This window comes from Loxodonta africana, chromosome 1, assembly GCF_030014295.1.
Source record: "Loxodonta africana isolate mLoxAfr1 chromosome 1, mLoxAfr1.hap2, whole genome shotgun sequence".
In the NCBI taxonomy this organism is placed as follows: domain Eukaryota; kingdom Metazoa; phylum Chordata; class Mammalia; order Proboscidea; family Elephantidae; genus Loxodonta; species Loxodonta africana.
In genome coordinates, this window is record NC_087342.1 from 191,092,817 (window position 1) to 191,119,024 (window position 26,208).

A 26,208-nucleotide genomic window follows, 5' to 3' on the forward strand; every position below is an offset into this window, starting at 1 on the left:
ATAAAGGGCTGACAGAGGGACAGCAGGAGGAAGAGGTCCATATCGGACAGTATTTATAGTTTATTGGGAGAGTCATTGTGTACATTAAGTAAATAACTCTATTTAATCATATGGTTTTCACTTAGCACTTATTTTGTGGCCTGCTGCTTTTAGACACAAAAAAGAACAACAAACAAGGCATGACGAGATTACGAAAGTATCAGAAGTAGGGCCAAGGATTTCACATCTTGGGGATGAATCACAATATATCCATGTAAATGTCAATCATAAGTATAATAGAGTTCAAAACAAACCTAAGAATGAGGCGAATGGTAAAAGAACATTGAATTACATAGCTCAAAGATTGTTTTGTATATATTATATTCACTCTCTACTGTTACTATGTTTTAATTGCTCAAGTGCTATACAAATGCAAAATTACTGTCATTAATATAAAGAAAATTACATGATAGAATTTTGTAGACTCATGGACTCATAGGCTTAAAAGCGATATTAAAGGGCACTTAGTTAAAGAAAAAAAAAAAATCTTTTTTTCTTTTTAGTCCAACCACCCACGTAAGAGCTGAACTCTTCAACAGTATCACTGCACATTTCCTGTCCTCCCTCCAGAGACACGTCCTGTGGTAGGAGCCTCAGTACCTCTAGAGGCTGCCCAGATGGGCTTAAGGCAGTGCTGACAGCACTTTTTTTATATTGAGATGAACATTACTATAGGCATGTAACTTGAACCAGGAAACCCTGGTGGCATAGTGGTTAAGTGCTACGGCTGCTAACCAAAAGGTCAGCAGTTGAATCCGCCAGGCGCTCCTTGGAAACTCTGTGGGGCAGTTCTACTCTGCTCTATAGGGTCCTATGAGTCAGAATCGACTCGACGGCAGCAGGTTTAACTTGAACCAGGCCACTCAGGGCCATCTGCACAACTTGTGCAGCAGAGGCTGGGAGAGAGAAGCCATATCCCCTGCCCCCAGGAAAAGCCTGAGAGTTAGCCAAAATCCAGAGAAAAGCAGAGAGGAGAGAATGAGAGACTGGAGGGTATTCTGTACTTATTTCTAGTCTCCAAAGTCTCAGGAGCTACCTTCTTTCCCAGGGCTTTTCCCTCATTTCTGAGTTGCTCTAGTACCCTTCTAAAATATCATCTTGTTAGGGCATGAGGTCTGCAACTTCTCTGGTTTCAAATTCCTTTACCATCCTCAACCTACACCTCTTAATTTGCTTCAGTTCTTCAGTAGTAACCACAAAGGTCAGGCTCCTTGAAGAGAATACGGTTAAAGGAACCAAAGTTTTGGCAACATGAAGGTCTCATATAAAATAGAGAGTTGGGGAGAAACAGTGAAAATATAAATGGAGATGTATGTATGCACATACGTGTGCATTTATCACTAGGAGGAAAAAAATTTATAGAATACAACCACTTCCAGACCAAGCCATATCTGCAAGTGCTCACAATCTGCTCTTATAGGCAGTATCAATACCAAAGCTGTAGCATCATGGTTGGCTGAGGGGGAATGTCCCTTATGACGCACACACTATATGCATACGCACAGGTGGAACAGTTTGTACGCACATGAGCCTGGACCCTGGTTCAAATCTCAGCTCTGCAAACTCCTGGTTGCTGCATAATCTTGATCAAGTACTTAAGTTCTCCGTGCCTCAGTTTTTTCATGTACAAAATGAAGATGATTCTAGTATCAACTTTATAAAGTTTTCTGAGCACTGAATGACCTAAGATGTATAAACTACTTAAAACAGTCTGTGTATTAAGCATTTTAAGTGTTTACTATTATTCTTAGGTTTTCCAATCTGCCCTTAATGGTATGAGATTTAGTGAATTTTGTACCTGCATTCTCCCTTAGTTTTTCTATAAATATCAGCAAAATACTTAAGACCTTACATTTTCACGAATTAGAAGCTTCTTTATAAATTACTTTTCTCTACATTATTCCAGAAACACAAGTTTGTTCATTTCTTCTATTTAAAAGGAATGAATTGAATAACAAGTATATACAGGTACCTCAAAATCTAAATTTTTAGAATACAGATATCAAACTTCTGCTTTGACAGGGAATGCAGGATTATTTTATTTCCTTTCAGGTGATACATACAGGACTGAACAGAGTTAAATATGTGTGGTGTGACCAAGGTGGGATGAAATGGAACCACTGCCTCCCTCAGGCTAGTTACTATTTACCTATAAATGCAGCCTAAGACTGATTTGGCATTTTGGAGATCACATCCAAATACTGACTTATTAATAAGCTTCCCACTGACTAAAACCACCATGTCCTTTTAAAAAACAATAGAAAACAGACAAACATAATGCTGTTGTGCTCTTCCTGAAACTGAGCAATATGTTCTGGGTTTTGGGTCAAGACCTTATATTCCTGCCTAAGTGCCATTATATTCAGGCCATCAAGAGATCCGGATCATCCTTCTGCCTTCACGTGATCTACACGTTGGAGCAACAGGTCCTCTAAACCAGCAGCTCTAAACCCTTTTTCCCAGGACAGCTGCACATGTAACAAACACTGAAGGCACTCTCAGGAAAGGAGTCAGGGTTATGTCAATTTCCAGTCTTTTAACATTCGTCTTTATCTTTCTCAAGAAAGCACAACGGAATACAAGGGGATTGTTAGAAATAAATAATCCTCAATCTACCCTAAATTTCTCTTAATTGCCAACGTTGGTACTTTACTATTATTAAATTATGGCACACCTCACACGATTACACTGCCACTCTAAGCAGGAGAACCAACTCTTTTGCTCCAAAAAAATAAATGATACCTTTGTGTTTGTGCTTGGTTATATACTCTTACTTTGTGTGTTTGTGTGTGTCTCCTTTAAAAACCTAAGCACAAAGAAATAGCTAAGAAAACTAATGCCCCAAGAGAAAAATAGATAAAGCACAGGAACAAAAAATTATCAGAGGAGAAACTAATCATCACTTATTTTATTCTCACTAAATGAGGTGGAAATGAAAATAAGTGGCCATTCTTTTCAAACTAGCAATAACTTTAAAAATGACAATATTAAATATTAGTAAAGATTCAGGAATAAAGGCTTTTTCATATAATGTTAGATTGGTCTGAATATTCCAGAAAGCCATCTCTCAAAAGGTATAACTAGTCTTAAATAGGTGGAACCCTGGCGGCACAGTAGTAAAGAGCTCAGGTGCCGACCAAAAGGTCAGCAGTTCGAATCCCCCAGCCACTCCTTGGAAACTCTATGGGGCAGTTCTACTCTGTCCTATTGGGTCGCTGTAAGTTTTAAATATGTAGCTCCAGTAATTTTGCTTCTAGGAGAATCTATCCTGAGAAATAAATCAGAAATGTGGACAAAGATTTGTGTACAAAGGTATTCATTACAAAAAAAATAGTTGGAAAAATTTAACAATAAGAAAATTGTTAAACTACGGCACAAACACGTGATGTAGCTAATGAAAAATCTAAATTTACAGAGAATTTTTAATGACAGAAAAATCTTCATAATACATTAAACCATTTGAAAACACAAATATTTGACCTTCCTTTGCCTACAAAGGAAACCCAGGTGGCGTAGTGGTTAAGAGCTATGGCTGCTAATGAAAAAGGTCAGCAGTTCAAATCCACCAGGCGCTCTTTGGAAACTATGGGGCAGTTCTACTTTGTTCTACAGGGTCGCTATGAGTCGGAATCGACTCAATGGCAACAGGTTTGGTTTTTGGGGGGTTTTGCCTACAAAAGTAATAATTGAATTAACCTAAAATAAAGTAAAACACTTTACGCTATCGAATGAGCAGACCCTAAACATGCAAAATAAATCCTATGTATGCATATAAAGACGACTCAAAGGATTGTGGGATTATGAGTGATTTGTAATATGCTTTTTCGTACTCTCTAAAATGTCATACAATCAACATATATTTCTTTTATAATCAGAAAAAATAAAGATTATTTGAATCTGAGTTTTTTTTTAATCGGAGGGCTCTACTCATTGATATCATTTGTTACTATACAATCTGGATTGCGTTTTTGAGAGCTGTTAGGTTGTCAATATCCATAGTTTAGTGGCACGTGCCATAGAATCATGCCTACCTTTTTAAATGAACTCTCTGAAATTGACATCACTGAAGTCCAGGGTACATTCCCCTTCCTAGTCTTGAGCTCTCCCTCCTCCCACTCACACTTCCTAACTGAGTTTCACCTTCTTGTTCAGGCACAGATGTAGAGTAACAATTTCCCTAGCTTCTTCCTCTGTTAGCAAAGCCTGTCAAGAATTTGCCAGTAGTAGCGAGCTGAATGAAGCTTCAGCAGATGTCTTGTGTCAGCTCTGTGACAAGTATCTGGAAAGAATTTCTCATCATTCACTCATCACTGATGAAGCTAAACACTAATAGTTAAGCACACACTCTAGATCTAGACTGGGTCTGAAGCCCTGCTTGGCCCATTTACTAGCTGTGGAACCCTGAGCGAGTTACTCAACCTCTCTGCCCTTCATGTTTCTCGTCTTTAAAATGGGATTACTAACAGTAACTCTATGTAAGATTGTTGTAATGGTTAAGGCATATAGAGGGAGCCCTGGTAACTTAATAGTGAAATTACTCATCTGCTAACTGGTGGTTCAAGCCCACCTAGCAGCTCTGTGGGGAAAGACCTGAAGGTCTGCTCCCATGAAGATTACAGCCTGAAAACCCTACGAGGCAGCTCTGCTGTCACACAGGGTCGCTGTGAGTCAAAATCAACTTGACAGCACCTAACAGCAACAATACATATAAAGCGCTTATTACCTGGCACATAATAAGCTATTATTTTTCACTTTCTTCATCTTGCCACATTCACTCCCATAAAAGTTCCTTTCTTCTCTTAACTTCCCCAGGAGTTCTTTGGGGGCCCTGGTGGTACAGTGGTTAAGAACTTGGCTGTTAACCAAGTGGTTGGCAGTTTGAATCCACCAGCTGCTCCTTGGAAACCCTGTGGGGCAGTTCTACTCTGTTCTATAGTGTCCCTATGAAGGACCTGATTCGACAGCAACTGTTTTTTTTTTTCACCTTTAACCATTACAGATACATACATACCACGAATGTCTCTTAAGAAGTTTTTCCCTTTCCAAAGGGATATAACCTGCTACTGTTGTATTCCAGCCTCAACTTCCATCCCACCAGACCACAGTAATCCCTATTATATGGTATTTGCCAATCCAAGTTATAATATAAAGCTTATTTTGTCATATTTAGGAAGGGGACCAGACTACAGGTACTGCTTTTGGCTCCCTTTCTGAATGTTTTCTTCTATACCCCTGATCTCTCTTTTATCTTAATAGCTATTCTCCTCCCAAATAATCTACCTTCTAGGTTTATCATGTATTTTTCTACCCTCCCACTTTCGTTTAAAGCCTTGATGATCCAGTCAGCCTTTAGGCAAACGATGCTTCCTGGTTCTCATTTTGTACGTTCACCTTGATCCAAGGCACTCTCATTTATCTAAATGTATAGTTCAGACATTCAAATCTTGTTCATTAACACCATCTGCATAAAAAATCATTCACCTCCCAGATCTTCCTCTCTTCCAAAATGTGGACCAACAGTAGGAAGAGGCAATGGAATATCAGCCTTTCCAAGCCTTTGCTTCTTTTGTCCAAGAACCTATGGCTCTTTAAGATGTTTCCCAGGTCCCTTTTGATTGTGACATTTATTCCCCTGTGAATCAGAGGAGCAGGCAGCAGCCAGGAGGTTTAATGAGGCTTGAAAGGTTTTTCATCAGAGCCAAGACAGAGTACAGGAAGACAGCAACACCCTCTCTGATTGGCTGTTCAGGTCCCCTTTCTGCACCTCCATGGGTGGGGGGGTGGGTGGGGTGGGGGGGAATGCACCAGCCAGGACCCAGCTCTCCTCAGGGCAGTAAAAGACTTCTTCTCACCTGCAGTGTTTGCAGTCCCTTCCTAGCAACTTTGGTTCTTCTTCGGAAAGTTCTGGCTTGCTCCTCTATACAGTGAGTCTCAAATTCATTGTGTACCTCTACAGGGGCTGTTCTTTTTCGTCCTCTGTGTCACAGTTCTCCATTCTTTCTCATCACTTGAAGGACTCTGATTGCCCTCAGGTAGTTCTTCATATTATTTCTTCTCAAACAATGTCCAGATTTCCCCTCACACATCCTGAAATGAGCTGTAGAGCTGAAAGGGTTTATTTTCCCCTTTTCCTCTGTATCACACTCACTACTTACCCAGTGCCACCGAGTCCATTCCGACTCATAGCAACTCTATAGGACAGAGTAGAACTGCCCCATAGAGTTTCCAAGGAGCACCTGACGGATTTGAACTGCCGACCCTTTGGTTAGCAGCCATAGCACTTAACCACTACACCACCAGAGTTTCCACTCACTACTTACCATCCTCTAGTTCAAGTACTAATTCCTTTCTGCAACTCAGAATCTTCAGCTAATTGGTTTCTTTTTGTATTCCACAAATCACCCTAGGAATCAGTTACTGATGATAGTCTAAACTCAAATAGTGAAACATTTCTTTTGCTTGCTCCCCTTCTGTCATGATGGTCAGCCTGTATTTTGGACCTGAATTTTAGCAAAAAGAAGAATACATCCCCTACACAATTCCCTTTTTATTCATATTTTAAAGTGGGTTGAACTCTTAAATTGGGACTCTAATTTCTTGTGGATTGCCTTAAGGTTACCTCAGTGGTAGCAAAAAGCCTGTTGGTCACTGAGCTCCAGTCTCCCCAGCTCTGAGAATAGCTACTGAAGCCCACCTTCTGCTAAAAGATCTTTATAAAGGCTCTCTCCACTCAGCAACCTAGGACCAATCTCTCTAGCCTACATTAAAAGTAGCTTGCAATAATCCCTGAATTGTGAATCAGCCACTTGACATTGAAAAATGTCTACCTGGATTTTCTAGCCTTTGCTTCAAAGATGTCTCCCTTTTTGGCCCTTAGCTAAATTTAGAGTACAAATTTAGATTTATTTAATACTTCATTAATTTTGGAAACCCTGGTGGCATAGTGGTTAAGTGCTACAGCTGCTAACCAAGAAGCTGGCAGTTCAAATCCGCGAGGTGCTCCTTGGAAACTGGTTTTTTCCATTGATTTTATTCATTTCTTAAAAATACAAATATTTTTCTTTATTTCTGTAGATCACTAAGTTAAAGAACTTGGAATTTACCAAATAATAATTATAATAGCAATTATACTTGTGACTCAGAGAACCACTTCTATCCATATAGCTTAGATGATGATGATGACTGCTGCTGTCGGCTTTGACTCCTGGCAACCTTAGGTACAACAGAACAAAATGTTGCCTGGTTCTGTGTCATCCTCACAATCACATGCATGTTTGAGTACATGGTTGCAACTACTGTGCCAATCCACGTCACTAAGGGTCTCCCTCGCCCTTACTAAGCCCCCTACAAATCACCACACGTGATGTCCTCTCCAGGGATTGATCCTTGATTCCTCGTGATGGCCAGAGCAAGCCAGTTGGCAATGTTCTGTTGCGACCTATAGGGTTTTCGTTGGCTGATTTTCAGAAGTAGATTATCAGGTCTTTCTTCCTAGAATGTCTTAGCCTGCAAGATCTGCTGAAACCTGTATACCTGCTGGTATTTGAAATACTACTGGCGGCATCACTCCCAGCTTTACAGCAACACACAAGCCATCACAGCAGAAAAACTGACGGGCAGGTGGTAGCCATATAGCTTCACTAATCAGGAAAATATCACAAGTTCAGTAAGTTGCAGCTCTTTCCTTTATCCTAAGGAAAGCCATATTATCTGTGTCCACATACTAATGAGAACGGAAATCAACCGAATTTTCTGTCCCTGTGTTATACAAAGGTGAGAACAAGCAAAATTAACTTAGCTGCTTACTCGAAGAAAACCTTGTTTCTGGAAGATAAGATGGTAAGCCACCTAAGCTAGCTTACTTATTAAAACTAACAGCTTATTCTTCAATACTCTGACTTTGCCTTGCTGTTTCCACCAATCCAAAATTATTGTCTTGAACTGTGTCCAATCCAAACTAGTTGCCCATCTTGAAAGATTCCCTCTTAACATTCTCTAGCCTAGAAGCTAAAATCGTATAAATATCCTCCCTGACCTTCCCCTTCCTGAGCCACCAAGACTCTGTCAGGGTAGTATTCTTCCTTACTGCAATAGGGCCTAATGAACTTAGGTTTTCTTGAGCCACAAGTTCTTCTGGTGGCCTCTTGCAGTCATCAGTCAACACTAACCTTTTCTCGCCTATGTTTTTCTTCTTTGGGGACGTTATCTGCTGGTGCTATGTCCCCAACGATGCATTCTGCCACATCGTGAACCAGGGCTAGGCGTACACATCTAACCAGGCAAGAAATGTTAAATAATTACACAGAGTCATATGCACTACAAGTACCTTCTCTACACTATTTTAAAGTTACATAATATATTTTTCTCACTCCACCCTCACAGAATATATTATTACAGTAATTTCTAAAGTAATTATATTCTTCCAGCCTACGACAGCTCTGAATCAAAACCGTTAGTTAATACTCAACATCATATATAAGAATGCAGGGGAAATTATTGCCAGGCGATGATGTGGTTACAGTATTTATTTACTGAAACAATCATTTCTCCTCTGTACTTAATATCTTGCTTCTGGCCCAGTTAGATATCAAAAGGAGATAGTTATAGAGTAAAAGTTGGACAGATTTGGGTTTGAATCCATTCAGCACCACTTATTAGTTGTGTGACCTTTGCCAAGCTACTTAACCTCTTTAAATGTTCAATTGTGTCAGCCTTCATTTTATCATCTGTAAAAAAGACACAGCAATGCTTCCTGACCCTTCCTGTGGAAATGAAATTTGATAATTTCTGTTCCTGGCACATGGTAAGCATTCACCAAATGGCTATGCTGGTTAATGATAATGAGGTTAGTGATTATGATAATTATTATCCATAATAACAAAAGCAGGTCATGAGGTAAATCCCCCAGAAAGCCAGGATGTCTATGTTCCCACCATGACCAACACAATTCAAGGCCTAGCAGCCTCCAGTCTCTCACTCGATTCAAATACCTGACTATTCCTAGGTTCATCTCCACTCTACAACACTTTCATCTTATGCTACTTGCCAAGAAATCTCCTCAGTTCCACATCTTCTATAAAATAATAGGAGTCCTCAGACTCCCTAAATTAACCCTTTGCCACAATCAAAACTAACTTATTCATCATTTCCAAAACATAAGTTTACTTTCCCCCACCAGGGCTTTAGTTTCTATGCCTGTCTCTCTGTGAGCCATATTTTTTCCTCCTTCTCTTCCTACATAAGCCCTTTAGAACTCAACTCATAATCTGCCTCCTCCATTAAGATCACCCAGTAACATGTGATCTCTCCTACTGTTATAATATTTGGCTAATTTTCTAAAATAATGTATCTGGTACTTTTTATAGAAGTTACTTTGGACCTATGTAATTCATCTGGGATTTATTTATTGTCTTATATTGTTAATAAGCTAACTTCTGGCCTGTGCTCAAGAAAGCATTTTAAACACTTGTTGACTGGCTGAAGGGGGAAGGGAAAAAATATCTCTTTCTCACCTATATTTTGCATGTATGACTCCAAAAACACACCTTACAAATGGTTGCTACTCTTCATAAAACGGGTTAAATGAAAGTCATAATGTACTAATGGTAGAATTTTAGACATGAAATATTCACTTTTGAGGCCTTGGAAACCCTAATATCACACTTGGTTTCCTCTGAGACCAAGGCAGGCTCTATCACTTGCCAAAAGGAAACCTAGATTCAATTTTAGAACTGAAGCAATCAACATACACAATTCTTCGCCCCACTCCCAGAATCTGTATGATTTGCCTCAACTAATTTTTGTTGACATAAAAACTAACACACAAGAATTTGACACAGGCTTCAGTCATGGAAGTGGTACAGGCCATGGACCGGAAACCCTCACAGGCATCAAAATTCCCATCAGCTTACCGGTCTTTGTTAAGCTGGTCATCTTTGGTCACCAGAGCCATAACTGCCATCCTGTACATGTGATCAGATACACTCTCTGGCTTCTCTACATTCCTGTATACCCAGCCAGTCCGTGGGACCCTCTGATAAAAATAAAGAAAACTTTAATAAATAAATGTCATTTAAACTAAGTGTTATGTTCTTTAAGAGACATCCAGGGAATAGGTACACAGAAGCAGAGTCATGTCATGATTTTAGGACCTACTGAAACAATGCTTTACTTAACTAGGAGTTCCTGGGTGGTGCAACTGTTAATGCGCTCAGCGGCTAACCAAGAGGTTGGCAGTGGAAGTCCACCCAGAGGCACCTTGGGAGAAGGCCTGGCGATTACTGAAAAATCAGCAATAAAAACCCTCCAGAGCACAGGTCTACCCTGACACACATGGGTCACCATGAGTTGGAAGTGACTTGATGGCAAGTCATGCTGTTTACTTCATTAAATAATCAGGATGATCAACAACTGGAATCAAATAAACCAGAGAGAGGGTGAGTGAGAAAGAGAGGTTGATTAGTTCATATGCTCATTGGTTACAAGAGTAATTTTAAGAAGTCCAATAGTCAAGTTACTGTTAAAAAACCCAGTGCCATCGAGTCGATTCTGGCTCATAGCAACCCTACAGGACAGAGTAGTACTGCCCCATAGTTTCCAAGGAGCGCCTGGCGGATTTGAACTGCTGACTTAACCACTAGGCCACTTACTGATGTATAATTCCAGAACCTATACAAGTCCTCTGAAGACCCCTAAGGGACCCAGCTTGTGCTCCACTGCCACACCCAGCCATACCTCTGGAAGAAAAGGCCTGGCAATCTGCTTGCATTAAGATTAAACCCGTTGCCGTAGAGTCAATTTCGACTCATAGTGACCCTATACGACAGAGTAGAACTGCCCCATAGAGTTTCCAAGGAGTGCCTGGTGGATGTGAACTGCCGACCTTTAAAGGTTAGCAGCCCTAGCACTTAACCACTATGCTACCAGGGTTTCCATTAAGATTACACCCAAGTAAACACTATGGAGCAGTTCTACTTGTTAACACGAGGTCTCCACTAGTCTGAATCACTGGAGGCAACTAACAACATACAAGTCCTCCCACATAAAAACAAAACAGTAAAGTATCTCATCTTTCCTCACTACAAGAGTTGGGGCGTTTTGCCTCCAAAAGACCCCATTTCATATAAGTAGAAAACTATGGTGAAAGTTCTGAACACAACCCAACGACAACTCCCCAACTCTGAAGCATAACTTATAAAATCATTTTGAATTGCTTGGCGCTACCACCGAATGTGACTCTTACACCAAATCATGATGCGATTGTATTTTCTCCTCAGAATTCTAAGTTCCTAAACAATAGTGTAACCGGTAGTAATAGTGGCATGAAAGAGATCATTTGCTTTGAACTTGGAGAAACTGATGAGCAAAATCACTAACTGATTCGGGGTGGGGAGTGGGGACGCACGTGGTCTAATTCTAGCGTGTCCAGGTAGTATATAAAAGCCTCAGCACAAAGCCTCGTTTTTCTGGAAGTATCTGAGAGAGATTTAAAGCACCCCACTGAAATCTGCAAGTCCGACGGATTCGTTCTTCCCACGTGCCACTCGGAAGCACCTCCAGTTAGCGGGTGGTGGGCCTCGGACCGTATCACTGCAGACGGGGCTCTCCTGAACCCCGATGGCTGCAGTGCCAGGAGCATGAGGTCACCTCCTGCCGCACGCTGCTCCTCGTGAGAGGCCACCGGCCGCAGCCCCTCCACTGGCTCTCTTCCTCCGCCTACCGTGCAGCACGCGCGTCTGCACATCTAGGTGCTTTCCCGGCCGGGATTCTGCGCGGGAAGGAGCGAGGAAAAGGGGGAGGCCGAGTAGGGGCCGGAGGCTCGGATGCCCCGCCGCCGGCCCGGCCCATCTCCCGCGCGCTAGGCCACCGCCCCGGCCGCTCCACGCGCTGCCGCCTCCCGGCCCCGGCGGCCGGCCCGGCGCACGCTCACCTTGAGCTGCCCCACCAGCCGCAGGAACTGCAGCAGGTTCCGGGCCGCGCCGCCCGAGGAGGCGGCAGCGGAGACCGAAGCCATGCAGCCGCCGGATCTGAGAAGGGGCCTAGCAGGCCGCGTGGCCACCGCCAGAAGCTCCTCCCTCTCCTCCCCATCTCCTCCCTCCGGCGCTGGGTGTCTTCCACCTCTTCCTTCCTGTCCTCCATCGCCTGCTGTCCGGCCTTCCACCTCCCTGAGCTGGGTGGCTGCCGCTTGGGCATTGCGCCACCCGCGGCAGACGCGGTGCTTGTCACACACTAGGCACTTAGGACGTAGAGGGGTTTACTGAACTCCACTCACTAAACTCCGTCAAACTTTTAAAGATATTGCAGTTGATGGGGAGCTGCGGGGGCCGCGGTGGGGAATCTGGGCAGGAAGGGAGCCTGTGCAATATTGCACGAAAGATCTTGCCTTTTCAGAAGCCTACGTCTAATGAGGGGGAAGGAGAGGGGATTAGGAAGTTTTACTCAAAGCAGGCAATGGATAAGCATTTTAACAGAGATAAAAAGTACTCTGGAGGGGAGAAATTAATTAAGAGTGACAGAACTGCTGGGCGACTTTGAAAGCGGCAGTAAACGGGTTAGGGAGTGAGAGCAATTCCATGGTGAAATCACAACCTTCCCAGTACCTGAAGTGCCTTGGTTGGTGCGACAGTTAAGGGCTGTGCTGATAACTGAAAGGTTGGAGGCTGGAACCCACTGAACCTACCCAGCCGCTCCTCAGGAGAAAGACCTGGCAATCTGCTCCTATAAAGATTCGAAGCCAAACCTGTTGCCATTGAGTTGAATCCAGCTCATCCCTATGGGACAATTCTACTCTGTCTACTCTGTCACGTAGGGTCAACTATGAGTCAAAAATCCACTTCTTGGCATCTAACGACAACAACAGCATATACTTGATACTAAGTGCTGGCAGTGGTTAAAAGTTACGGCTACTAACCAAAAGGTCAGCAGTTTGAATCCACCAGCCACTCCTTTGAAACCCTATGGGGCAGTTCTGCTCTGTTCCTATAGGGTCGCTAGGAGTCAGAATCCACTGGACACCATTGGGTTTGTTTTTCGTTTGTTTAAGTGCTGATGATTCTTCGATGAACTAGACAAGATTGTTTTTAGCCTCTTGTATTACTTACAGTCCCACAGTCTGTCTAAACAGGTACTGTGCTAGAAAAACTTCACCTGCACTATTATATTTATTCTTTGTGGCATAAGGCGTTGGTACAGAAAACCACAGAATAGCTTCCATGGAACTCTGCCTAAGACAACCAGCGTCTAATAGCAGCATCCCAATACTGTAAGGGCAGCTGTAAAGAAGTAATTACACATGTTTGGAACTCTACCACCAAAATAAAATCATATAAATTTCCAAGTTTCTGATACTGCCATTCACCAACTGTTCTGTAGTACCAAGTTCCCATGAGTTGCTATCCCAGTTTTTGCTTTGTCTTCTTTACACAATTGCTTCCTATACATTGACATTGCATCCTGGGAACCTCCCATGTGGCTTCCAGAGCTGTGTGGGTTGGAAATGATCACAGTCAGCATGCATACTGAAGTGGCTCTTCACAGAGTAAAAGATGTTTCTTAAGTAAGCCTTTATGGAGGCAGGGTATCTTAAAAAACTTCTATCACTTATTTGGGATTTAGGGCTGAAAGGAAGTTATTCATGTGAGAAATTCTTCTTTAGGGGGAAAAAAGACGAAAATCCCGTTAATGACAGAGTTCTTAAGTCCCTGGTATTATCCCGTGTCTTAGTTAACTAGTGCTGCCATAACAGAACTGCCACAAATGGGTGACTTTAAAGAGGAGAAATTTATTTTCTCACAGTTCAAGAGGTTGGAAGTCCAAATTCAGGGCGTGGCTCTAGGGAGAGATTCTTTCTTGTCTATTACATCTTCTAGGAGCTGCTAGAAGTCCTGGCGATCCCGGGCTTGTAGATGCACATGTCTCCATTGTCTGTCTTCCTCTTCCCCCCATGTGTGTCTCTGTGTCTATTCTGCTCTTTTGGTAGCTCAGAAATGATTAGGTTTAGGATCCACCTTACTCTGGCAAGGCCTTGTTAACAAAACAAAATGTCAACATAACAAAAGACCCTGTTTTCAAACAAGGTCATAGTTATAAGTACAGGGGTTAGGGTTTCAACACATATCTTGGAAGGACACAATTAAACCCACAATACCCAGAGAACCTTCAGAAAGAGACACAATGATATCCAGTAGTGTAAGCACTGGATGTAATGTCAAAAAATTAATGCAAGAAATCTGCAGTTTTCGGAGCAACCACAGGTAGTGCAGACAGAGTTTGAGCAGTGGATGTCTATGCAGACCAGGCAATTACCATATGGACAGGAGGTGGCAAAGGGTGGAGGTGAAGTATGCAGGCTCTGGACTCCTCATCCTAGATCCAGAGCCCAACTCCACCACTTACTGGCTGTATGACTTAGGTTATTCAGTTCGTAAACCTTAGTTGCTTCACATGTAAAATGGAGATAATAATAGCACTGACATTGTAGCAGTATATGTAGTTTGTGAGGGGCCATATTTTAAAGATGATACGGGTTTTATGAGGGAATTTATTATCCAAAAATAAATTATTATGAAAATACAAAAACGCTGCCAACTCCTTGCTTTTCTAAATAGCATATGCTCTATCAAAAAAAAAATAATAATACATGATGATCAAAGGGGATTCATATCAGGGTTGCAAGAATGGTTCAACATCAGAAAATCAATCAATGTAATTCACCATATAAAACAGAGGAAAAGAATCACATGATCACCTCAACTGACGCAGAAAAGGCATTTGATAAAATCCAACACCCTGATAAAAATTCTCAGCAAAATATGAATAGAAGGGAAATTCCTCAGCATAATTAAGTGCGTATGTACAAAACAAACAGCCAACGTTATTATCTTCAGAGGAGACTGAAAGCATTCCCCTTGAGAACAGGAACCAGACAAGGATACTCTTTATCACCACCCTTATTTAATACTGTGCTGAAAGTCCTAGTAGAGCAATAAGACAAGAAGGGGAAACAAAAGGCATCCAGATTGGTAAGGAAGAAGTAAAACTATCCCTACTTACAGAAGATATGATCCCATGCGTAGAAAATCCCAGAGGCTCCACAAGAAAGGTACTGGAACCAATAGAAGAGTTCAGAAAAGTGGCAGTGCAAAGATCAACATACAAAAATCAGTTGGATCCCTCTACACTAACAGAGGACTCCGAAAAGGAAATCAAGGAAACAATACCATTTACAATAGCCCCCAAAAGGATAAAGTACTTAGGAATAATCTAACCAGGGACTTTGTAAAAGACTTATACAAAGAAAACTACAAAGCACTACTGCGAGAAACCAAGAGGCCTACACAAATGGAAAAACATACCATGCTTATGGGTAGGAAGACTTAACATTGTAAAAATTCAGCACTACCCAAAGCGATCTATAAATATAATGCAATCACGTGCAAATTCCAACCACGTTCTTTAATGAAATGGAAAACCAGCCTCCAATTTTTTATGGAAAGGAAAGAGGTCCCAGATAACTAACGCATTATTGAAGATGAAGGACAAAATAGGAGGCCCCATGCTTTCCAATCTCAGAACCTACTATACAGTCACAGTAGTCAAAACATCCTGGGACTGGTACAAAGACAGACGCATAGACCTACAGAACAGAACTGAGAATCCAGAAACAAATCTATCCAGCTACAGACAGCTGATCTTCGACAGTGTTGAACCTCATTAAACAGGGAAAAGATACTCTCTTCAACAAATGGTGTTGGCAAAATTGGATATCCATTTGCAGAAAATGAAACAGAATCCATACCTTACGCCATATATAAAAACTAACTCAAAATGGATCAAAGACCTAAATGTTAAAATTATAAAGTTCATGGAAGAAAACATAGGGACAAGGCTAGGGGCCCTAATTTATGGCATAAATAGACTATTAAACAGATAAGTAAAAATGCACAATCGGCAGAAGATAAAGTAGATAACTGGGACCTCCTAAAAATTAAATACATACGCTCATCAAAAAGACTTCACCAAAAGAGTAAAAAGAGAACCTACAGACTGGGAAAAAAAATTTGGCTACAGTATACCTGACAAGAGTCTAATCTCTAAAATGTATTGAAAACTTCAGTACTTCAACAACAAAAAGATAAACAATCTAATTTAAAAATACGCAAAGGAATGAACAGACACTTCATTAAAGAAGACATTCAGGCAACTAGCACATGAAGAGATGCTCGTCATCATTAGCCATGAGAGAGATGCAAATCAAAACTACAGTGAGATACCTTCTCACCCTGGCAATAATGGACTGAACAACAACAACAAAATAAAAAACCAGGAAACAACAAAATGCTGATGGGGTTGTGAGGAGATTGAAACTCTTACACACTGCTTGTGGGATTGTAAAATGGTACAAACATTATGGAACACAGTATGGTACTTTCTTTAAAAATCTGGAAATAGAAATACCATACAATCTAGCAATCCCACTCCTAGGTAGGTATCCTAGAGAAATAAGAGCTGTGACACAAATAGACACATGCACACCCATGTTCATTGCAGCATTATTCACAATAGCAAAAAGATGGAAACGACCTAAGTATCCATCAACAGATGAATGGATAAACAAATCGTGGTACATACACACAATGGAATACTACTACACAATGATAAAACATAATGATGAATCTGTGAAACATCTCACAACATGCGTGAATCTGGAGGACATTATGCTGAGTGAAATAAGTCAATCACAAAAGGACAAATATCATATGACACCACAATTATAAAAAGTCAAGAGTAGGTTTACACACAGAAAGAAACATACTTTGATGGTTACCAGGGATAGGAGGGGAAGGCGGGAGAATCACTAGATACTAAAAAAAAAAAAGATACTAGGCGTGTGAATTTCTGGTGAAGGGAAAGGCAATACACAATATGGGGGAAGTCAGCATAATCTGACCAAGGCAGACACTGAGAGGTACACAAGAATAAAGAAAAACTATGGTAAATACCATAACACATACAATCCTGCAACAACAATAATAACAAACGATAATTTGTGAGTGGATACATAGATAAACATATAAACCAAATAGGAGTGAGAGGACATAGGGGAGCACACCTGTCTTCTCACCTGTATGGATATTTCTACATACAAATATGTATGTAGAAATATCCACAACCATATAGGTATGGTTGTGGATATTTCTACATACATATTTGTATGTGCTGCATATATATGCATATAGATAATAGAGCACATGGGGTATAGGGGGCACAGTTATGGAAGCTTCTTATATATAGCCAAACACCTCCAGGGACTGAGCTACAGGGCTTGAAGTCTAAGGACCATAGTCTCGAGGGACATCTAGATCAATTGGCATAACATAGTTTATGAAGATGCTGTTCTACATCACAGTTTGGTGAGCAGGGTCTGGGGTCTTAAAAGCTTGTGAGCGGCCATCTAAGATACAACTATTGATCTCTTCCCATCTGGAGCAAAGTGAAGAAAACCAAAGACTCAAAGAAGCAATTAGTCCAAAGGACTAACAGCCAACATGAACCACAGCCTTCTCTAGCCTGAGACCAGAACTAGGTGGTGCCTGTCTATCACTACCAACTGCTTTGACCAGGAACACAATAGAAGGTCCCAGTTAGAATGGGTGAAAAATGTAGACGAAAATTCACATTCATAAAAAAAAAAGTCCAGACTTACTGGTCTGATAGAGTCTGGAGGGATCCCCAAGACTATTGTCCCAAGACACCCTTCTAACTTAGAACTGAAGCCAATCCCAGAGGCAGCCTTTCAGCCAAATAATAGAATGGTCTATAAAATAAACAATAACACCTGTGAGGAATGTGCTGCTTAGGATAATTAATTATACGACACCAAAAGGGCAATATTTGCCTGAAAGCAAAGATGAGAAGGCAGGGAGGGGCTGGGAAACCAAATGGCTGGAAATGGGTAACCCAGGGTGGAAATGGGGAGAGTGCTGACACATTGCAGGGATTGCTACCAACGTCATGAGGAAAACTTGTGTATGTATGAATTATTGAATGGAAAACTAATTTGTGATGTAAACTTTTACCTAAACCACAAAAAAATGTTCAAAAATGATAATGAAATAAGCTTCATATGCTCATCAGAATTTATAACAGGGTTTATTCCTAAGAAATCTTAAAAATATTAAGAAGAAAGTATCTGTGGTAGGCAGAATAATGGCCTCCCAAAGATGTTCATGTACTTATACCCAGAATATGCTATGTTAATAGCAAAGGGGAATGGCAGCAGATAGGATTAAGTCCGTTAATCAGTAGACCTTAAAGTAGGGATAGTATCGTGGATTATCCAGGTGGGCCCAGTGTAATCACAAGGGCCCTTAAATGAGGAATAGAGAGGCAGAAGAGTGTCAGAGTGATGTGATGTGAGAAAGACTCAGCTAGTCATTGCTAACTTTTGAAGATGGAAGGGGCTACAAGCCAAGGAGTTCAGATGGCCTCTAAAAGCTGTAAGAAGCAAGAAAATGGATCATCCCTTAGATCCTACAGAAGAGCACTCAGCCCTACTGACGCCTTGATTTTAACCTAGTGGGATCTCTTTGGGATTTCTGACCACCAGAAATGTAAGATAATAAAGTCATGCTGTTTTAACCTATTAAGTTTACGGCAATTTGTCACAGCAACAATAGGACACTAATACAGTGGCTAATTATATTAAATGACCTTGGCTCCTTTTCAAGTAGCTGCGGAGGTGCAGTGGTTAAAGCACTTGGCTGCTAATCAAAAGGTCAGAGGTTCAAACCCACCAGCCTCTCTGAGGGAGAACTCTGTAAAGATTTACAGCCTTGGAAACCACCCTATAGGGTCACTATGATTCGAAATCAACTTCATGGCAGTGGGTTTGGTTTCGGTTTGACCGGTTTTCATCGGTTATCCTCTGTACCTTTTTCCTGAATGAGGGATTTGGAAAGCTTGTTTCCAAGCCACCAAACCAATGACTTATTTAAAGGACATGTTGACCAACCTTCTCCCTCTAGCATCTGGGAAAATAGGAGTCAATTTATTTCCACAGAATGGAATGCCAGTTAAAGCAGTGGGCAAGGAAGGTAAACTTGGCACTGCTTAATTGAATCAACTGACAAAAAGATGTTTGAAATTAGAAGGTTATAACAGGGATTCTTCACCTGGGCTCAATATACACTTCAGAGGAATATATGAGTTTCTTGAAAGTGTCTAAAAATTGTGTTGTTTATGAGGAATTTTCTGTTTAGCAGATCCTCAAAGGGGTCTGTGACTAAAAGGGGGACAAAACCTGTCACTACTGAAAAGCTACTTCAGTACGTAGCTGTGGTGGGGTACACAGAGCCTGGACTTGGCATTATAATAGCAATTTTAATTCAGACTTTGCTAGTGAAATATATTGCGGCACATTCCAGCTCATCTTAAATCATCCCAACAGTCCTCCAAGGCATTAATAATCCCACATTTCAAATGAGGAAACTGAGATGCACAGAAGCTGAAGAACTGGTGAAAGTTTTCATAGCCAGTGAACAGTGGTGCCAAGATTGAAGCTCTAGCATGCATGCCTCTAAATCTTTCTTCCTGACACCCCATTGCTTCCCTAACTTGCTGGTTATCAGTGCTCCCTTCTTATGGTTGTTGGGAGAATTAGATGAAATTCTACGTATGAAAAGATTTTTAAAATTTTTTATTTATGTAAAGAATTGGGCAAGAGAATGGAGAGCAATGGCTCGAGCTGAGAAAATTTGCACAGAAAATATTTAAAGTGTGTTTAGCAGCTGACTAAAGAGTTAAGAGTGAGTCTGACCAAAATTCTTGCAAGTTCTTTTTTTTTTTTTTTTCTTTAAGATGCCTGAGGAAGAAATAACTGCTTCTGCTGCTATGTCTTTGTAGATCAAAAGATTAATAGTTGGTCTGAATCAGTGCTTCTCAATTCAGGGCTATTTTGCTTCTCCTCCCTCTTTTCAGGGGATATTTGTCAATGTTTGAAGACACTTTTGGTTGTCACAACTTGGGTGGGGATATGCTACTGGCAGAGGCCAGGGTTTAGAGGCTAAAAATCCTACAATGCATAGGACAGTTCCACACACTAAAGAATTAGCCAGAGCAAAATGTCAATAGTGCCAAGGTTAAGAAACCCTGGTCTGTATGTTCAAAAGAAAATGTTTAAAATTACATTCCTCATGTTGTTGATAAATTACAATCAGCAGAAAATTGATGTTTACTTTAAAAACAAGTAAGGAAATAACATAAATAAACAAATTTCACATGGTAACCCTCTTTTTTAAGTGGCATAGAAAGTCTCCTGAGCCTGCCTCTGACAGGGACTTTGGAAAGATAAAGGGTTTTTGGAAGGATTAGAAGACGGCTTTGATCATTTATGTAACTAGGTTAGAGTAGAAGAATTCAGCTTAAAGGAGATAAATGTGGAATCTTAAGTCTGGGAGTGAACAAACATTAAAAAAGAATGTTTGTTTAAGGGAATGAGATCAGGCTTTGTTCTATCTTGCCACTTCCATGCACATGGTAAAATACTGCAGTACAGTAAAAAAACAAAGGGTGCACACCCCTTTTCCCATAAAACCAGCCACTAACTAAAGATAAAGGAGGGGTTTCTGCCTGGATGAGCAGCAGCAGAGTGAACCAAGGCTATGGTGGCTGAGGTGACGATGAAGACATCGTCAGAAAAAGGTGCGCGTTCTTTACGGTTAACCTTGAGCCAAGCAAAGACACTTTGGCCACCAGGCCCCAAGCCAATTGCCATTAGCAAGTGTGTTGGAGTTGCCTCTGGACACATTTGGGTTACAGAATGGAAGGAGCCTAAAAAACAATATTTCAAATTTTTTTTAAATTTAATTTTTATCTGAGTAAATAATCTCTTATACCAGTTGTCTGGTAAGCCTCAAATCTACTCCACAGATGAACTATTTTCAGTGACTAAAGATTTTCATAATTGTAAAAGAACCTTTATCCAGCCTACAGCCTACATCCTTAACATATGGGCTAGACTCACCCTCTTGAGAGACCAAAGCTATAGTTTAACCCCATTTATCTACACGCACCCTAAGGAATAGAGTGGGGGTTCTGGGAGAATTTCACAAAGGACCTGGCCCCCTGCCACTGCTTTTGGGAGCTGCTACCAGGTGAACCATCAGGTATCTTAGACGTGATGGCACAGCCCTTCTCCAAACACAGAAAAAGAGACGAAACTATGGTACATATTCACCAATGGCAATTTTCTTTTCAAATAAAGAAATATAACTACTTATAAAATAGCAACAAAGTTAATTAACATGTAGAATTAACTAATATTAAAAGAGAACCGAAAAAACTTTCTCATAATATTCAGCTTCCGAAGGGAATATTTTTATTTATTTCTAAGTGAAGGAAATTCTGTGGTTGTTGTTGCCCCAGTGCATTCCTGTTTCAGAGTAGACCTGGGTTTTGGAGCCACACCTCAGTTATCCCAGATGCTAAAATTCCAGTCATCTGATGCATTTAGAATGTCATGGAAACCCTAAGTTTAAAGGGTGGGGGGAGCTAAAAGTGTGTCTAACAGAAAAGAAGCAGATCTACAGCATCCAGCATCAAAACCATCAAATCAAAACGCTGATTGGATCTGGCCCAAGGTGACACCTGGCAGTTAGTGGTCTCTTGGTTTGATATCCGGAAGGAACAGAGCCATTTCCGTGTCTTTTAAGAGTAAGAAAACGCAAACCACTTCAGCATGCAAGCCAGGAAGTGTGGGAAGTAAGATGCAACAGAGACAAAAACAAAGAAGGGAGCGGAGAACTACAAAGGCTGCAAGTGATGAAGATCCTAAGTGGTAGAACAGACATTGACACAAGAGGAAAAAAAAAAAAAATCAGATAAAGGTCAGATACTAAAGCTGCAATGCTTCGCTTCACTAAAAGCTTGGGGAGGACAGATAGGGAGAGTGAAGGAAGGTACCAAAGTAAAGTACAAAGGGTATTTAGATGTCGGTGATAACACCTTTCTTTAAAGAACACATGTGTTGTGTCAGGTACTTTGCTAGGATCTCAATCACAGTATTCAAATTTATACAACCATTCAGAACATCATTATCTATTTTCTGTAGCTGAGGAAACAGGCTTTTAAAAGTTAAACAATTTGTCCAAGATTGTACACATATTAAGTTGCTGTGTTAAGATTTAAACTTTGTAACACCATGACTTATGTATTTTCTAGGTCTTCGAACCACTTTGCTCTAGTTAGAACTTCTGCTGAGAATTTGAATTTCTAATAAGATCACTGCTAAGAATTTGCATTTCTAACAAGTTCCCCAAAAATTATACTGTAACAATCACCTGGGGATCTTGTTAAAACGTAGATTCTGATTCAGTATTAAAAAAAAAAAAAAAAAAAAAAACCATTGCTGTTGAGTCGATTTTGACTCATAACAACCCTACAAGACACAGGTTTCTAAGGAGTGCCTAGTGGATTCAAACTCTGACCTTCTAGTTAGCAGCTGTAGCTCTTAGCCACTAGCCACCAGGGTTTTCCTGATTCAGTATAACCCAACCCATTGCCGTCAAGTCGATTCTGACTCATAGTGACCCTACAGGACAGAGTAGAACTGCCCCAAAGTGTTTCTAAGGGGTGTCTGGTAGATTCAAACCGCCGACCTTTTGGTTAGCAGCCCTAGCATGTAACCACTATGCCACCGGGGTTTCCTGATTCAGTATATCTGGGTGGAAATGCAAATTCTAGGCAGGGAATTTGTTATAAATGCAAATTCTCAATAAGGAACTTGTTGGAAATGCAAATGTCCAACGAGAATGAGCCAGTTTGAGGCCTTGGTATTTTCCAGTACCTCTGAAGGACTTTCCAGAATTGCAATGTAGAAAGCCTGGCAATCACTGCAGCCTTCTGTGTGGAGAGATCACTTCATACATCTAGAGGCTATGTCAGAATATGATGTTCTTGGGTGCCATCAAGTTGATCTTAACAAGCAGATTACCAGGCCTTTCTCTCGATGAGCTTCTGGGCAGGTTCGAATCAACAACATTTTGGTGAGCAGCCAAGTGCTTAACTGCTGCACTACTTTTTCAGAATATGGTACTACCATGTAAATAGTAAGTAAGAAGTATGAATCTAGGAAAATTGGAAGTTGTCAAAAATGAAATGGAATGCCTAAAGATCCGTATCCTAGGCATTAAAGAGCTGAAATAGACTGGTATTGACCATTTTGAATTAGACAATCACGTGGTCTACTATGCCAGGAATGACAAATTGAAGAGGAATGGTGTGGCATTCATCATCAAAAAGAACATTTCAAGATCTATCCTGAAGTACAAAACTGTCCATGATAGGATAATATCCATATGCCTACAAGGAAGAGCAGCTAATATGACTATTATACAAATTTATACACCAACCACTAAGGCCAAAGATGAAGAAGCTGAAGATTTTTACAAACTTCTGCAGTCTGAAATTGATCAAACATGCAATCAGGGTGCATTGATAATTACCGGTAATTGAAATTCAAAAGGTGGCAACAAAGAAAAAGTTGGAAGATATGACCTTAGTGATAGAAATGATGCTGGTGATCACCTGATAGAATTTTGCAAGACCAACAATGTACTCATTGGAAATACCTTTTTGGAACAACATAAACTGTGATTATACACATGGACCTCACCAGATAAAATACACAGGAATCAAATTGACTACATCTGTAAGTTCAAATTGAAGCGGAAGGAAATTAAAGCAAGTCCACGATAGCCAAAGTACAATCTTGAGTATGTCCCAAATGAATTTAGACACCATCTCAGAAACAGATTTGATCCATTAAACACTAATGACTGAACACCAGATGAGTTGTGGGCTGACATTAAGGGCATCATACATGAAGAAAGCAAGAGGTCATTAAAAAGACAGGAAAGAAAGACCAAAATGGATGTCAGAAGAGACTCTGAAGCTTGCTCTTAAACATTGAGTAGCTAAAGCAAAAAGAAGAAATGATGAAGTGAAAGAGCTGAACATAAGATTTCAAAGGCTGCTTGAGAAGACAAAGTAAAGTATAACGACATGTGCAAAGACCTGAAGTTCGAAACCCAGAAGGGAAGAACACACTCCACATTACTGAAGCTGAAAGAACTGAAGAAAAAATCCTAGCCCTGAGTTGCAATATTGAAGGATTCTATGGGTAAAATATTGAATGATACAAGAAGCATCAAAAGAAGATTGAAGGTATGAAGAAAACCAAAGACACAAGGAAAATACTAGTCCAAAGGACTAGTGGACCACATGACCCACAGCCTCCACTAGCCTGAGCCCAGAAGAACTAGGTGGTGCCTTGCTACCACCAACAACCACTCTGACAGAGATCACAATAGAGGGTCCAAGACAGAGTAGGAGAAAAATGTAGAACAAAATTCAAATTCACACAAAAAAGACCAGACTCGCTGGTCTTTCTGACAGAGGCTACAGGAACCTCTGAGACTATGGCCCCTGACACCCTGCTAACTCAAAACTGAAGCCACTCCCAAAGTTCACTTTTCAGCCAAAGATTAGGCGAGCCTATAAAACAAACAATAACATACATAAGGAAGAACATGCTTCTTAGTTCAATTAAGTATATGAGGCCAAATGGGCAACACCTGCCCAAAAGCAAAGACAAAAAGGCAGGAAAGGACAGGAAAACTGGATGAATGGACACAGAGAGCCCAGGGTGGAAATGGAAAGGAAGAGAGTGCTGACACAGTGCAAGGATTGCAACCAATGCCACAAAACAAATTGTCTATAAATTTTTTTGAATGAAAAATTTGCCCTATAAACATTCACCTAAAACACAATAAAGTTGAAAAAAAAAAAAGAAGAAGGAAGAGGTGGAAAGAATACAGTCACTGTACCAAAAAGAATTGGTTGATGTTCAGCCATTCCAGGAAAGCATATGATCAAGAACCGGTGGTACTGAAGGAAGAAGTTCAAGCTGCACTGAAGGCATTGGCAAAAAACAAGGCTTCAGGGACTGATAGAATGTCTATAAAGAATGTTTCAACAAACATATTGTTGTTAGGTGCCGTTGAGTCTGTTCTGACTCATAGCGACCCTATGCACAACAGAAGGAAACACTGCCCAGTCCTGAGTCATCCTTACAATCATTGTTATGCTTGAGCTCATTGTTGCAGCCACTGTGTCCATCCACCTTGTTGAGGGTTTTCCTCTTTTCCCCTGACCCTGTACTCTGCCAAGCATGATGTCCTTCTCCAGGGACTGATCCCTCCTGACAACATGTCCAAAGTATGTAAGAGGCAGTCTCGCCATCCTTGCTTCTAAGGAGCATCCTGGTTGTACTTCTAAGACAGATTTGTTTGTTCTTTTGGCAGTCCATGGTATATTCAATATTCTTCGCCAAAACCACAATTCAAAGGCATCAATTCTTCTTTGGTCTTCCTTATTCATTGTCCAGCTTTCACATACATTATGATGCAATTGACTGGTATTGGCCATTTTGAATCGGACAATCATACAGTCTACGATGCTGAGAATGACAACTCGAAGAGGAATGGTGTTGCATTGATCGTCAAAAAGAACATTTCAAGATGTATCCTGAAGTATAATGCTGTCAGTGATAGGATAATATCCATACGCCTACAAGGAAGACCAATTAATATGACTATTATTCAAATTTATGCACCAACCACTAGTGCCAAAGATGAAGAAATAGATTTTTATCAGCTGCTGCAGTCTGCAATTGATCGAACATGCAATCAAGATGCATTGATAATCAACAAACATATGCAGTGCTGGAATTTCTCACTCATCTATGCTAAGAAATGTGGAAGACAGCTACCTGGCCAACAGACTGGAAGTGAACCACGTTGTTGTTAGAAGCTGTCGAGTCGGTTCCCACTCATAGCAACCCTATGTACAATGGAACGAAACATTGTCTGGTCCTGCATCACCCTCGCAATCATTGTTATGCTTGAGCACATTGTTGCAGCCACTGTATCAATCCATCAGGTTGAGGTCTTCCTCTCTTTCACTGACCCTCTACTTTACCAAGCATGATGTCCTTCCCCAGGGACTGATCCCTCCTGATAACATGGCCAAAGTATGTGAGACGTATTCTTGCCATCTTTGCTTCTAAGGAGCATTCTGGTTGTGCTTCCTCCAAGACAGGTTTGTTCATTC

The 26,208-nt window shown here is 40.8% G+C and overlaps 1 protein-coding gene across 2 annotated transcripts in view; it reads right to left on the reverse strand.

Annotated features, from left to right (window-relative positions):
- HDDC2 (HD domain containing 2) overlaps positions 1 to 12,104 on the reverse strand; it is a 28,584-nt gene extending 16,480 nt beyond the window's left edge. The window contains exons 1-3 of one of the 2 annotated variants that reach the window (XM_010594785.3): positions 11,969 to 12,102; positions 9,951 to 10,072; positions 8,208 to 8,310 (exon numbers count right to left, since the gene is read on the reverse strand). In XM_010594785.3, coding sequence (XP_010593087.1) covers positions 8,208 to 8,310; positions 9,951 to 10,072; positions 11,969 to 12,052 — 309 coding nt within the window. In that variant the 5' untranslated portion in view covers positions 12,053 to 12,102. Of the gene's footprint in view, positions 1 to 8,207; positions 8,311 to 9,950; positions 10,073 to 11,968 lie in introns of both variants that reach the window. The other variant, XM_023559460.2, reaches the window with a different exon arrangement.
- Between the last annotated feature and the right edge of the window lie 14,104 nt (positions 12,105 to 26,208).